General features: G+C 34.3%; 1 protein-coding gene and 1 long non-coding RNA gene across 2 annotated transcripts; both read right to left on the bottom strand.

Annotated features, from left to right (window-relative positions):
* Positions 1 to 925: 925 nt before the first annotated feature.
* Positions 926 to 11,104, bottom strand: LOC123653677 (solute carrier family 2, facilitated glucose transporter member 1-like). Its single transcript, XM_045589671.1, has 11 exons — positions 11,075 to 11,104; positions 10,211 to 10,357; positions 9,626 to 9,786; positions 7,979 to 8,103; positions 7,537 to 7,677; positions 6,397 to 6,534; positions 4,798 to 4,991; positions 3,501 to 3,713; positions 2,340 to 2,442; positions 1,800 to 1,968; positions 926 to 1,116 (listed from the first exon to the last, which is right to left on the bottom strand). The coding sequence occupies exons 1-11, from the start codon at positions 11,102 to 11,104 to the stop codon at positions 1,008 to 1,010; spliced, it is 1,530 nt and encodes a 509-aa protein (XP_045445627.1). The 3' UTR covers positions 926 to 1,007.
* Positions 11,105 to 11,386: 282 nt separating this feature from the next.
* Positions 11,387 to 12,256, bottom strand: LOC123653377. Its single transcript, XR_006743080.1, has 2 exons — positions 12,175 to 12,256; positions 11,387 to 11,585 (listed from the first exon to the last, which is right to left on the bottom strand). It is a non-coding gene; the product is annotated as an uncharacterized LOC123653377 (long non-coding RNA).
* Between the last annotated feature and the right edge of the window lie 523 nt (positions 12,257 to 12,779).

The raw sequence follows: 12,779 nt of genomic DNA on the forward strand, positions 1-12,779 counted from the left end.
AAATAACCAAGTCTCTCATCAGCTGAAGAGAATTTTTTTATTTTATGCATATATTATTTAGTCGTGGTACTTCTGACAAATCAGTACTTCTTAGTCTTAACCCGTTAAAAATGTAACAAGTGACTTTTCTCATATTTACACATTAAATACCGGCTAGTAATGATATTAAACATAAATAGCCTGTACATCATTACTTTAAAATTTCATGATCCTGCTTAAAATAAGTAAAAAGATACACGCAATTTACACTTTAAATCGCTCTCCTGTAAAGTTGCTGTTTTTCACATCCGACCTTTTTAATAGTCATGGGCGATTAACGCTTGTAACATCAGATGCATCGCAAGCGCGTTGCCGATCCTATCCTCAATCTCCCTCAGGAGCTCTGGTCACTTTACTCACCACAGAAACACTGCTCGACAGCAGTATTATTTCTGTAAGGTCGAGGTACTTCCCCAGTCGGGCTGCTCCAGATTTTGGCCAAGATATTCCCTATGGTGCCCTCACTCAGTAGTCAATCCATTTAATTACCTATATTATGATACATTAAGTACAGTAGCCGTTAAGTCTTCATACCCTGTTTCATGTCTTATTTACTTAATATTATCTCGGACACATTATTTCCAAAAACCAACATAAATTGAGCAAATACGTTGTTTATAATAATAAATTGGCTAGAAAAAAATGGCATTATATTTGAAATAATTGAAATGTTAATTTAAAAATTCAAAGATGTTTACTTAAATGATGATTAAAACTTTCATTTCATTAAAAAAATATATCCTACTTTATTTTTTTTTATTTACATGTTTTCATTGGAATAGGAAGACAGAACTATTATTAACAGTAGAAGTAGTATTAAAAAAAAACTACGTGATATATTATGCATTTCTTATAAATATTTCGACAAAATTTTAACTGTAAAACAGTTGTATCAATTTTTTTCTTTTTATATAGTTGAATATATTATATACTTTTGTATAGTATATGAAACAAGTGTGACGTCACCGTCATACGTATCCAAGTTCCCGCGTGTTGCGCGGACGGGATCTGAACCCGCGACTGCAGAGCTGTGTTATCTGAGTTGGCGTTTTGCCTCTCGTCTCTGGTAAGTAGAATCTGTAATAAAGTTTTGTCATTATTATTGATATTATTTATAAAAAAAAATGTCGTTTGTAAATAAAATAATTTTGTTCTTAGTAAGCATGTTGCAATTAAATAGTTCTAACTAAAATAAAATAAAAGACTAATTAATAATAAAATCCACGAGCTTTCGGTTAACCGTCTGATTTTCAGTACAGTTACTATACCTCATATTTTTTTACTGTACTAATGCACAAAAAAATAGCACTTGAATAAATATCAATTTACAGTCCAGTCAAAAATTTGAGGTACTATACTTTTGTTCTAATTTCAGGTTAAAGTAAGCTATATATAGCAGACACTATCCGTATGTGCGAGTGTGTTTTTGAAAGTATGCGTATTGCGTATGTGAGTACCGCGTGCACGTAAGAGCGTATGTTGTATGTTTGTATGTGAAAGCGCGCGCGCGCTTGTGCGTGAGTGCGTGCGCTTGTGTGTGCGTGCGCTTGTGTGTGCGTGTGTGTGTGCGTGCATGTGCGTGTGTGTGTGTGTGTGTGTGTGTGTGTGTGTGTGTGTGTGTGTGCGTGCGTGTGGGAGCGTGCGTGTGTGTGTGTGTGTGGGTACGTGTGCGTGTGTGTGGGTGCGTGTGCGTGCGGGGGTGATCGTGTGCGTGTGTGTGCGTGTGTGCATGTCTGTGTGTTTGTGTGCGCGCGTGTCACCTCTGGAAGGCGTAGAGCGCGGCGGTGAGCGCGGCGAAGATGAAGAAGCAGTGCGGGCCGATGACGTCGCGCAGCGCGGGGAAGCTCATGCCCACGAGGAAGTTGCCCGCCCAGTTGCCCAGCGAGCCCCACGCCATGCCGCCCGGCCGCGGGCCCACCTCGAACATCTCTGCGGGACACGTGCAGGTAACTTATAGTTAACGTTATACGCGCTCAAGGGAAGGTGAAAAACAAACGTATGGTCTTCCTGATGATAAACAGATGCCCTAGCTTATGGACGCCAGCAATTTATTCTCAGAAGCTGTGACTACCACACTCACCACAGAAATACAACACTACTTGACAGCTTTGTTATTTAGCTATGCCATAGTCAGGCTGGTCCAAATTATGAGCAAGATAATGCTGGGTCCTACATCAATAATAAATCTCACCTTATCATATGTAAAATATATTTGTATAACAAAAAGTTTATTTTGTAATTAAAATAAAAATTCAACATTCTTTTCTGTACGGTGTTAAATATATTAATTCTAAACTTACCCGAAGCAATGAAATAGGGGATAGGACCGAGACCGAACCCATATACCAAAACATATGACAGCACAGCCATCATACACACGTATGGCATCCAAGATAGTGCGTGCTGAAATACAAACGTCCTTCATATTACACAACATCCAACTTGTTTTTGAAGTAAAACTTCTTTACTGGTGCTTGACTTGGGGATTAAGCTGGTGAATGCGTGATGAGAGCGTTACGAAAATTGTGATCGGGCTAGGCGAACGGAAGTTGAGAGGGAGATATAAGTTAATGAAGATAGAAAGAGAGTTACGTTTCGTAAGTTTTACTTCAGTCGTGTGGTCTAAAGCACACTCGTATTTTATTCATCAATGTTATTAATATATATTAATTGTAAATAAGGGGACGTCCATAAATTACGTGATGTTTTTTTTTTTTAATTTTCTGTCCTTCCCTCCTGGTGAGATGTAGTGAGGTTTTATTCAACCCACTCCCCCATCCCCCAATCACACGTGAGATTTTTCAAAATGTGGGTTTCTTACGTAAACGCGTTGGATTGTTATTGTAAAAAAAAAAAAAAATTGCTTCGTGCTTTTATTTACGACTAGTTAAGACTAGTATAAATCAGGCACGATCAACAAATCAGACAGTCAAAAGATGTATAATGTCGAAGTACGAATGAAATTATTTTCTTTCGAACGAATTAGTGAATGACCTTAATTACGATTACGCTTAAGATTAAATCTTAAGCGTGTACAATCTGGATTAAATGGACCAAAATAGTATAATTTTTTCTTGTTTCAATCAGAAAAAAATTGCGTGATATTTGCCCTCTCTCCAACGTAAGATTAGATGAGATTAGACTCGACCCCCTCCCCACCTTAAACGTCTCACGTATTTTATGAACGCCTCCTAAGGGGTAGGAAAAATACATACTAATATTATAAAGCTGAAGAATTTGTTTGGTTGATCGGGATTTTCGGGAACTTATACTGGTTCGAATTGAAAAATTCTTTTGAAAAAATAATATTAATACGTTTTTTCCTTAAATTAACGCAGGTAAGCCTGCAGGCCACAGCTAGTCTTTAATAAAAAATATTATATTATTATTCTTAACGCATATGTTGGTGATATATGTGTGTGTGTGTATGTTCATGTACATAGTAATCAAATATAACTCACAATATAGATCATAGACACGGCCAGAGACGCTAGCAATACCGCAGCAGCGAGGGTCGACCCCAGCAGTAGAGGTCTGCGGCCGGTCCTGGGCAGCAGGTACAGCATTATCACGGCTGTGCATACGTTGATAGACCCACAGCCGATAGTCGCGTACTGGGCCTGCAGTTCCGACAGGCCCGCCTGCTTGAATATCATATGAGAGTAGTAGAACACCTGCGGGGAAAACAGTACAGTGTTAAACTTACATTAGTTCTACAATTCAAATTCTAATTTTATTATATTTTAAACTTACACTAGACGACAAACTTTTTTTTTTGTTGCTTATCTTAATAATGACTGGATGAAATGTCAAAAAAAAATTGTAGTTGCGTATTTTTTGACATTTCAGATAAGTATAAAAAAATAATCAATATCTAATTTCCTGCACAAAAAAGAAGATCAAGAATCACAGTCAAACTATACGGCTCTCAAGTAAAAAAAAAAGTTGAATAAGTTGTGTCGATAGCAGTGGTGGGGTCGAAAAAGCGCTTGCGAGGAGCCCGATGTTGCAAATATTAATAGGCAACGATAACCTTACCAAACAGGAATATCCATAAATTACGTCACACGTTAACGGGGAGTACGGGTTTGACGAAGTTTGACATTGTGTGACAAGGGACAGGGTTCTTACCTAATAATTGATGTTGGTTTTCTTGAAAAATAATTAAAATGAAAATACAAATAATGTCAAAACTGATGATTTTTTTTTAAATAAATAATAATTTACAATTCATGATTGAAATAACATTCGTGTAACGTTCCACTGCTAGGCATAGGCCTCTTTCTTCGTCTAAGTGAAGGATCGAAGCTTAATCCACCACGCTGCACTACGGGTTGATGGATATATACAGCATACTATGAGTAACGATCGCTATCAGGTGGGATGGATAGGACCGACTGCTTAACGTGCTCACCGTGACCCGGTGGTGAGACCCACAGGGATAGACACTCAGACCGGAAAGAAATATTTGCACAAATCAATTCCGAGCAGGAATCGAATATAGAATCGCCGAAGTTTGAGCGCATACTCGGCACACTCACCACTACACCAGGGCGAATAATAATTTATAGGTGTAAAATTCCAAAATAGTGACGTCACACTAGGTAGAGAGGGGCCTCTCATAAATGTGACCATCTGTGACGAGGGTCAGTCAATAAATAGTAAATTTCGTGTGACATAATTTGTAAATGTGTGTGTGTGTCTAGTGGTATAAAAAAAAAACCATAAAAACCAATATAGCCCATATTATAGGCTTACAGCATTAATCCCACTAGTCTGCTGGCCGGCCTGCATACTACACGTGAGCAGCAGTATCAGGCGAAGTCTAGGATCCTGTAGAACGCTCCACATGTTCCACTTCTCGCTGGCCCCTACTTCCACTTGCAACTCTTCACGGAGGAACTCAAGGTCGTCGGTTAATGGGACAGACGGGCCTCGGAGACGACTCAATTCTGTAACAAGGATTGTGTTATGTAAAAACAAAATTGAGATAAATGGAGTCAAAGTTTAAAACGGGACATGTCTTGTTAGAGTACACCAATTCAAGTACCTAGGTCACATTGTCACAGAAGACCTAAAGTATAATGTTGATATTGAGCGAGAACGCAGGGCGTTGTCGATCAGGGCGAACATGTTGGCCCGCAGATTTGCTCGTTGCTCAACACCAGTTAAGATCACGCTTTTTAAAGCTTACTGCACTTCTTTTTATACGAGCAGTCTATGGGTCAGCTATACTCAGAGGTCTTACGCCTTAACGCCTTTAGGGCATTGTTGGGGCTGCCGCGGTACTGCAGTGCCTCTAGTATGTTCGCGCACGCAGGGGTCGACAGTTTCCCGGCCATTCTGCGCAAAAAGGCTAGCTCACTTTTAAGGCGAGTGCGCGGCAGCCGCAACAATGTCTTAAAGGTCATCGCCGATAGCGGGGACTGTCCAGTACTCAGGCATTTGTGTGACATTACAAAGTCACTTTTAGTTATTAAGTACTAACATTAGTTATTAAGCTTTCATCTTTTATTTTTACTAACAATTATGGACCCTTTGTTGTCTGAGTAATAAACATTTTTATTTTTTATTTTTATTTTTTATTATTTAAATACTTAGTTGTAAATTCATTATTAGTTTATTTTTTTATTATTATTTTTTTTTGGCACCAACCAGTTACGGAACCCTGAACCCACGAAAATGCTGACGTACCAAACTGATGGAATCTTCCCAGACGACCACCTGGCGACCACCCTACGAGTTTCTCACATTAGCCAAGTTACCCGTATTAGCCTTTCAATGCCCCACTGTTTTAATTTGTAATTTTATTAATTGTAACATTATTTTGATCATTCATTAATCCCTCTTCAACTAAAGCAGTCGTTAGTTATAAGATTTAGTTTTAAGATAATTATTGTATTAATACATAATTAATAATTATTCGGTTTTTTTTTCAACCTCTTGACTGCCGCAAACGTAATTAAACATTTCAAGAACTTTGGGATGTTACGTCAAAAATAAAAATAAAATTTAATTTATAATAATACGCTAAGATAATTCGAAATCTGGAATGTACAAAACCAATGGCTCAACTTGAGCTGGAGTCTTTTAATTTAAAGGGTCAATTAAAGCGGCCGAATCACGAATGTAGTTACTGTATTTTATAATAAATACACATACATGCTTATATTAACTGTAGAAAATATGTGAAAATAGAAACTATCTAACATACAAATTTAATATGATCCATCGAATCAGATTAAAGTAATTATTCTGCGAATCAACTGACAAAAATTACAAATCGATAACTTTCGCAAACATAATTTAATTTATAAAGTATTATACATCAACATATTATTCTAAAGACTGTCTCACCTTTAATAGCGGCAGCTTCGTTTCTCTTAATAACAAACAGATATTTTGGACTTTCAGGCAATATAAATAGTACAGGTAAACACACTATGACTAGCAACACGTAGACGGATAGAAGATAGGGCCAGTCGTTAGCACCACCTGAAATAGACCAATATTTCCTAATATTATTAAATACGCTAAAGTGTTCCTACTAAAGATTACATAATAACTAGCTGACCCGGCAATCGTTGTCTTGCCGCTAAACGCTATTAAAAATAGGGGTTGATGGTAGAGGGTTGAAAATTTAGGGTTGTATGTATTTTTTAATGTTGTATCATAAAAAAATAGAAATTAAAAATTTTGTCTAAAAAATAAAAAAAAAATTAGGGGTGGACTACCCCTAACATTTAGGGGGATGAACAATAGATGTTGGCCGATTCTCATAGATACCGGATAAGCACAAAAAATTTCATCAAAATCGGTCAAGCCGTTTCGGAGGAGTATGGCAACGAAAGCTGTGACACGAGAATTTTATATATTAGATAATAAAATACGTGATTACAGAAAGAAGTTTTTATTTTACTTTAGAGATAATTTTTAGATCTCTGTTCCTGACTCTGGAGTTTCACATCTAAAAGTATTCTTTCTATGTGTAGATATTTTTAAACAAAATAAAAACTTTTTTTCTATAAGACAGCATGTAAATTCCCTATGGAAGAAATCTCATAAAACATGGACAAATGCAGACCAAATTCTCATACAGGGTTATGAGAGGCGAGATCTGATAGATTCTTATAACTCGGTATGAGATTTTGGTCTACATTTGTCTATTTTTTATGAGATTCTTTCCATAGGGTCGGTTGAAGTTAGGAAAATAACTAAAACTACGAACTAAGTTCTAAAAAATATTATCTAGATTAAATATATTTAGAATGAAGACAAGCTAAAGGCATTAAACATAAATGCTTAAATAAAACACCTGTTAGACATCTGAAACCGTATCTCAGAATTAAAAACCTATTGTATTTAACTGATTTTTTGTATACAGCTTCAAAATGTAACAATATATAATAAATAGGTGGTATAATTAAATGCCTTTCACTGTATTTTAATTTTTACTCGCGAATATATTGATATATTGAATAAGATAATTATAATCACCTAATATAAAATCCAATCCCATAACTTGCCCCACCAGAACACCAACATTGACCCCCATGGGGCAGGCAACACCCATTGCCCCAGTCAGGCTCGGTGGTGATAGCTCAGTTAAGTACATAGGAACTATGCTTGTCGTAAGACCTATTGGATGAGAATATATTAATATATTATTGAAATACAAGTATTCATATTAGGGCCAGGGTCCATATTAGGATCTTTTTCTCTCGTCTTCTAAAAAATATTATTTTATTTAAAATTTCTAAGCGTTGCTTTAAAATTAAAATTATTTTAAAAGAAAACACAAAAGATAAAAAAAAACTTTTATTATACTACTTATGTAAAAGTTTTTGAACTATTAAGTGTATAATTTATCATATTATATTTATCTATTTCATATTTCAATGTGTATATTTTTATTTTTTTAATTATATGGTATACTAACCTCCAGCCAAACCGACTAATAATCTTCCAACTATAAGCATTTCAACAGAATTAGCGGCTCGACAGAATAAAAATAGTACTGCACCCGCAATGAACAGAATATTCGTTACTATTGTAGCATTCTTTCTGTGACAAAAACAAATAAATGATTTTGATAACTTGCTACATTATTTATTTTTTTAATAGTAAGGCTGTCTCATATTGCGTTTGATAGTACAAACAACTGGACAGATTTCAACTAACGATAAATTTCCTTTTATTAGGTACTCCTGTCTTTACTTGGCTTTTATAAAAAAAAATTACAACTTCTTTATTCATTGTAGAGTTTTAACCAACAATGCGTATCGATAGTATGAGAAAGTATATTGTGTAATAATAATATGAGTATTTTTCATATAATTTAATTTTCAGATACAAATAAAGCTAAACGAATAAATAAATACAATAACTAAAAAAAATAAAATTAAAATTAACAAATTTAAATAATAAATTAACAAGTTTAAATAATAAATTAAAGAATTTTATGTCTGTATGTCTAAAGATTTGTTACATTTTCAAGGGAAAATAAGAGTTAGCGACTACAGAAATAATGTTGTTGCAAAATAAAAAGTACAGTGAGGAAATTTTTTAAAAAAAGAAAACAATTTAATATATATTGTAATCTCTACATCCTTCTGCTACCTGGAGAAAGAGGCCTATGCCGAAGAGGGGAATCTTACAGACTGAATTGCGAATATATTATTCTAGCTTTTTCTTTAGGTACGTTTGTGAATGAACATTATTTACACTATTTCAATGGTTATTAGTTATATTTCTATTATATATATTATTGTTAATAAAAATAAAAAATAGTTATAGCAGTCGGCTGTTACCTGTAACACAAGCATTAAGTTGTTTACCATAGGAACAGTCGACCGTGTGTGTATGTTATATACTATTTATTTATTATATATAAATTGTACTAAATCAACTTCTTTTCCATTTTAAAGTTAATAATTTTTTTTACAGTGTACAATATGGTTTCACTAGAGGTCGCTCTACGACAGATGCTGGTGTGACACTTCTCAAACATCATAATGCTTGGGAGAGGTCATAAAATGCTATTGGTGTATTTTGCGACTTATCAAAGGCATTTGATTGCGTCGACCACGGGATCTTAATAAGTAAACTTGAGTTTTACGGCGTTAGTAGTACAGCTCTTAATCTAACTACTTCATATATATCTAATAATTCAACACGTATCAATAAACGGAACGAAGTCTTCTGGATCTGTTCTAAAAATGGGCGTTCCAAAGGGGTCGATTCTAGATCCTTTTCTTTTTTTAATATATATAAATGATCTGCCATTTTATGGTAAGTATATTTGTGATATAGTGCTATTTGCAGATGACACATCTCTTATATTTAAAGTTGATAGGAAAAAGTAAATTATGATGACGTGAACACTTCTTTGTAGCGAATTCCAGATTGGTTTAAAATAAATAACTTGGTTTTAAACGCCAAAAAAACCAAGTGCGTTGTGTTTTCGTTACTTAATGTTAAGCATCCAAATTATAATTTTATAATAAATAACGAGAGGCTTAGTGTCAATGATACTACAGTTTTTAGGGATACATTTGGACTATATAAAGAGAAAAACTTAACCTACCTTCCAAATTTGTTAGCGAGGACGGAACCCAGTATGGAGCCTGTGCAACCACCCACTATGAATATGGATACGACGGAAGACCAGAGCACGTTGAGCCATGTTTTATCCAAAGGCAAGTCGTAGCGACTTATAAAACTTTCGTTGCAGAAGGTCTTGATAAGCTGGAATTTAAGTTGAAATCTTTAATAGACTGGACTTAAGTATTTATTTGTTATAATTCTAGCTTGAAAACTTTAGTGATTAAGAAAGAAATAACAATAAATTAATTTTATTGACGTAGAGCACAGAAATATTTGCTAAAAATTTATAGTATCCCTATTGAAGAAGTACCTCATTTTTTACAGAAGATCACAGCTTAATACTAATCTCAAGTAGTGATGAGGTGGTGTATACCTGTGGCAAGTAAGGCAACCAGAGCTCCTGGGGAGCGTCGGGAGTAGGGTCGGCAACGCGCTTGCGATGCTCTTGGTGTTGCAGGCATCTATAGGCTATGGTATCCGCTTAGTACGAAGCGGGTCCATAGGCTTGTTTGTCTAATCTTCATAAAATAAGAAAATGTAATAAGGTTTTTTTTTTTTAAATTACATCAGCTGGAGTATTGACGACTCCGATGTTGAACCCAACGGGCAAGGAAGAACCTAAGGTGGTCACCACCCCGGCTAGTATCAAGTAGAACGACCATCCCGCTTTCACCTCGTGCGTTTCAGTCAAGTGCTGATGCTCGTTGGCCACCTGCAAGAAGTTTTTACAATATAACTTGTTAAAATGTAACATTTTTAAAATAAATTAAAAAAAAACCATCATTATCAATAAAAATTTCATAAAAATATTTATTCCTCCAAGTAAGGGGTAGTCCATCAATCACGTGAGGATCGAATCAGAGTATCGGAAAAACATCACGAAATAACAAGGAGGGGAGGCTATATTTTGATCTTACGTGTATTTAATTTTCATTTGAAATCGTGATTTCTTAACAAAATTAAAAAAAAAAAAACATCCTGCACTTTGATGCCTGTCTAGAAATTTGTGTCACGATACTTAATTTTTCAAAACTTAATCAGATTATGCCTGTTTTTAAACATAATATTCTCAAATTTTCAACTTACTTTACACAAAAACTACACGTGTTACTTTACACAAAACTACATTTTTGGGTATGGATTGTCTAAAACCTCACCAAACATCACTAGGGGGGGGGGGGGAACAAAAATAGCTAAAAACACCACGTAATTAATGGATGACCCCCTAATTAGAACATATTGTTATAACTTGTCTGCTTAGCCTGATTGAATTTAGTTACACACGAAATCTCCCAAAACTAGTAAATTCTAAATACAATAATCTATGCAGTTTCACTTATGATCACTTTAAAGTTATACAAGTTTATATAGGTATTATCTTCTTAGTATAGATTATTTTCTAAGTTTTCATTCACTTTGTACGACTTACCTTTGTAATATTTATGCCCAGAGTAAACATAAATCATCGTCAATTCGAATCGATTCAATAAAGATTACTATTTTAAAGATAATTGATCTAAACAGATTGACAGAAAGGCTCGTGAGTAACTAATTGAAAGAAGATGAAATGCATCACTAAGTAAGTCACAATGTCAAACATTAACAGTAAAAAGCATTTGCAACAATAGGGAAAAAACTCGACCTTTCTTGACAAATAAACGATTAGGTATTTAGAAAGAAAACGATAGCTTGTATAAGTAATAAGGGAAAAAATTGAAGAAGTAGGAATGAAAGATATAAATACTATTGTAATCTATTTAGAAAAGGGAATTTATTGGCGTATTTTAAGCTAGAACATAGATTTATGAGAGCAGTGGTTATGTCCAGGGTGAATGGCACCACAGAACAGAAATAGAAGACAGGCCAGAACCAGTCACAACGTAAACTGTCGATCACGACGAATTTTAAAATGATTGTAGCGAATCCGTGTCCGGTGATAGCTGATTTGTTATTTAGGAATTTATTATCATTTTATAATAAGTACTATACATTAGGGATCGTGTAAAGCTTGGCTGATTTGAAACATCTTTTATTTTTATATACAGTTATAGCCTAATACGTGATAACAAGTCGTGAAGACTAATCAAATACGAATCTGGGCGAATGGTAAATTTATACAATAAGCTTTAAAAAAATCATTTGATTTTTTTATTCTGACAGTTGAACTAAAACATTTCTTTTCAAATATAAATAATTTTGTAATACTTATATATATGTTTGGTAACATAGTTTAGTATAACTACTCAGAACAAGTGCTAGTGATTTAATAATTATCGTTACTTACGAAACGCAAACGCGTGAATAAACATCGTGCAAAAGGAGAAAAACAACGAATACAAAGCAGTATTAACTTGGTGATCTATTCAAAAGCGATGCTTTTTATGTGCATACATGTAATATAATTAAATTTATAAAAAAAAAATCATTACTTCCAAACACCAAATCTATGTACATTTTTATATTATTTAAAACATTTGTGCATATACAAAATTTGTGGATTAAATCAAAAACAGTTACGTAAAAGGATACACGTAAGAGACACGAAAGGAGCGAACATTGTTAGTCCAAATATGAAGGTAGTAAATTCAATCACCAACAGAGCTAACGATGCAGACAGACCTGCCACAAACCTGCAATGATTCATATTTAATTAAAGGCGAAACAAGAATAAGAACATTCGAAAAAAGAACCTATTCCTTTTTTGAAAGTATGTTAAACAAAATAAGAGTAATTTTAAAAAAAATTAGCAGAACGCATGAGGAATGTTTACAAACCTGGTTGAACTAATTTCCAAAGTTTTTGTTAAGTTATCTGCTAACTGTACCGGCTTATCACCGATGAGTAGAAGGAGCGACTTCTACTTTACTACTTTTTTTCTAGACTATAGTTAAGGATAAAGGTCAAGGGAGGGCAAAGTTTAATAATTAATTTATAGGTAAAACAATACTTATTGTTAGTACCAAAACCGTATTGGCATCAAAACGACATATTGATTTGAAAGCCAGGCGAGAAATAAAAATTAAAGAATTGAGAAAAATGAATATGAAGTCAATTAAACACTTTTTTTTATAAAAAAATCCAGTGAGATTTGACATTGATATTCTAAAAACAACATTTCATCTTATTTAAAACTC

This window comes from Melitaea cinxia, chromosome 5 (assembly GCF_905220565.1).
Source record: "Melitaea cinxia chromosome 5, ilMelCinx1.1, whole genome shotgun sequence".
NCBI lineage: Eukaryota > Metazoa > Arthropoda > Insecta > Lepidoptera > Nymphalidae > Melitaea > Melitaea cinxia.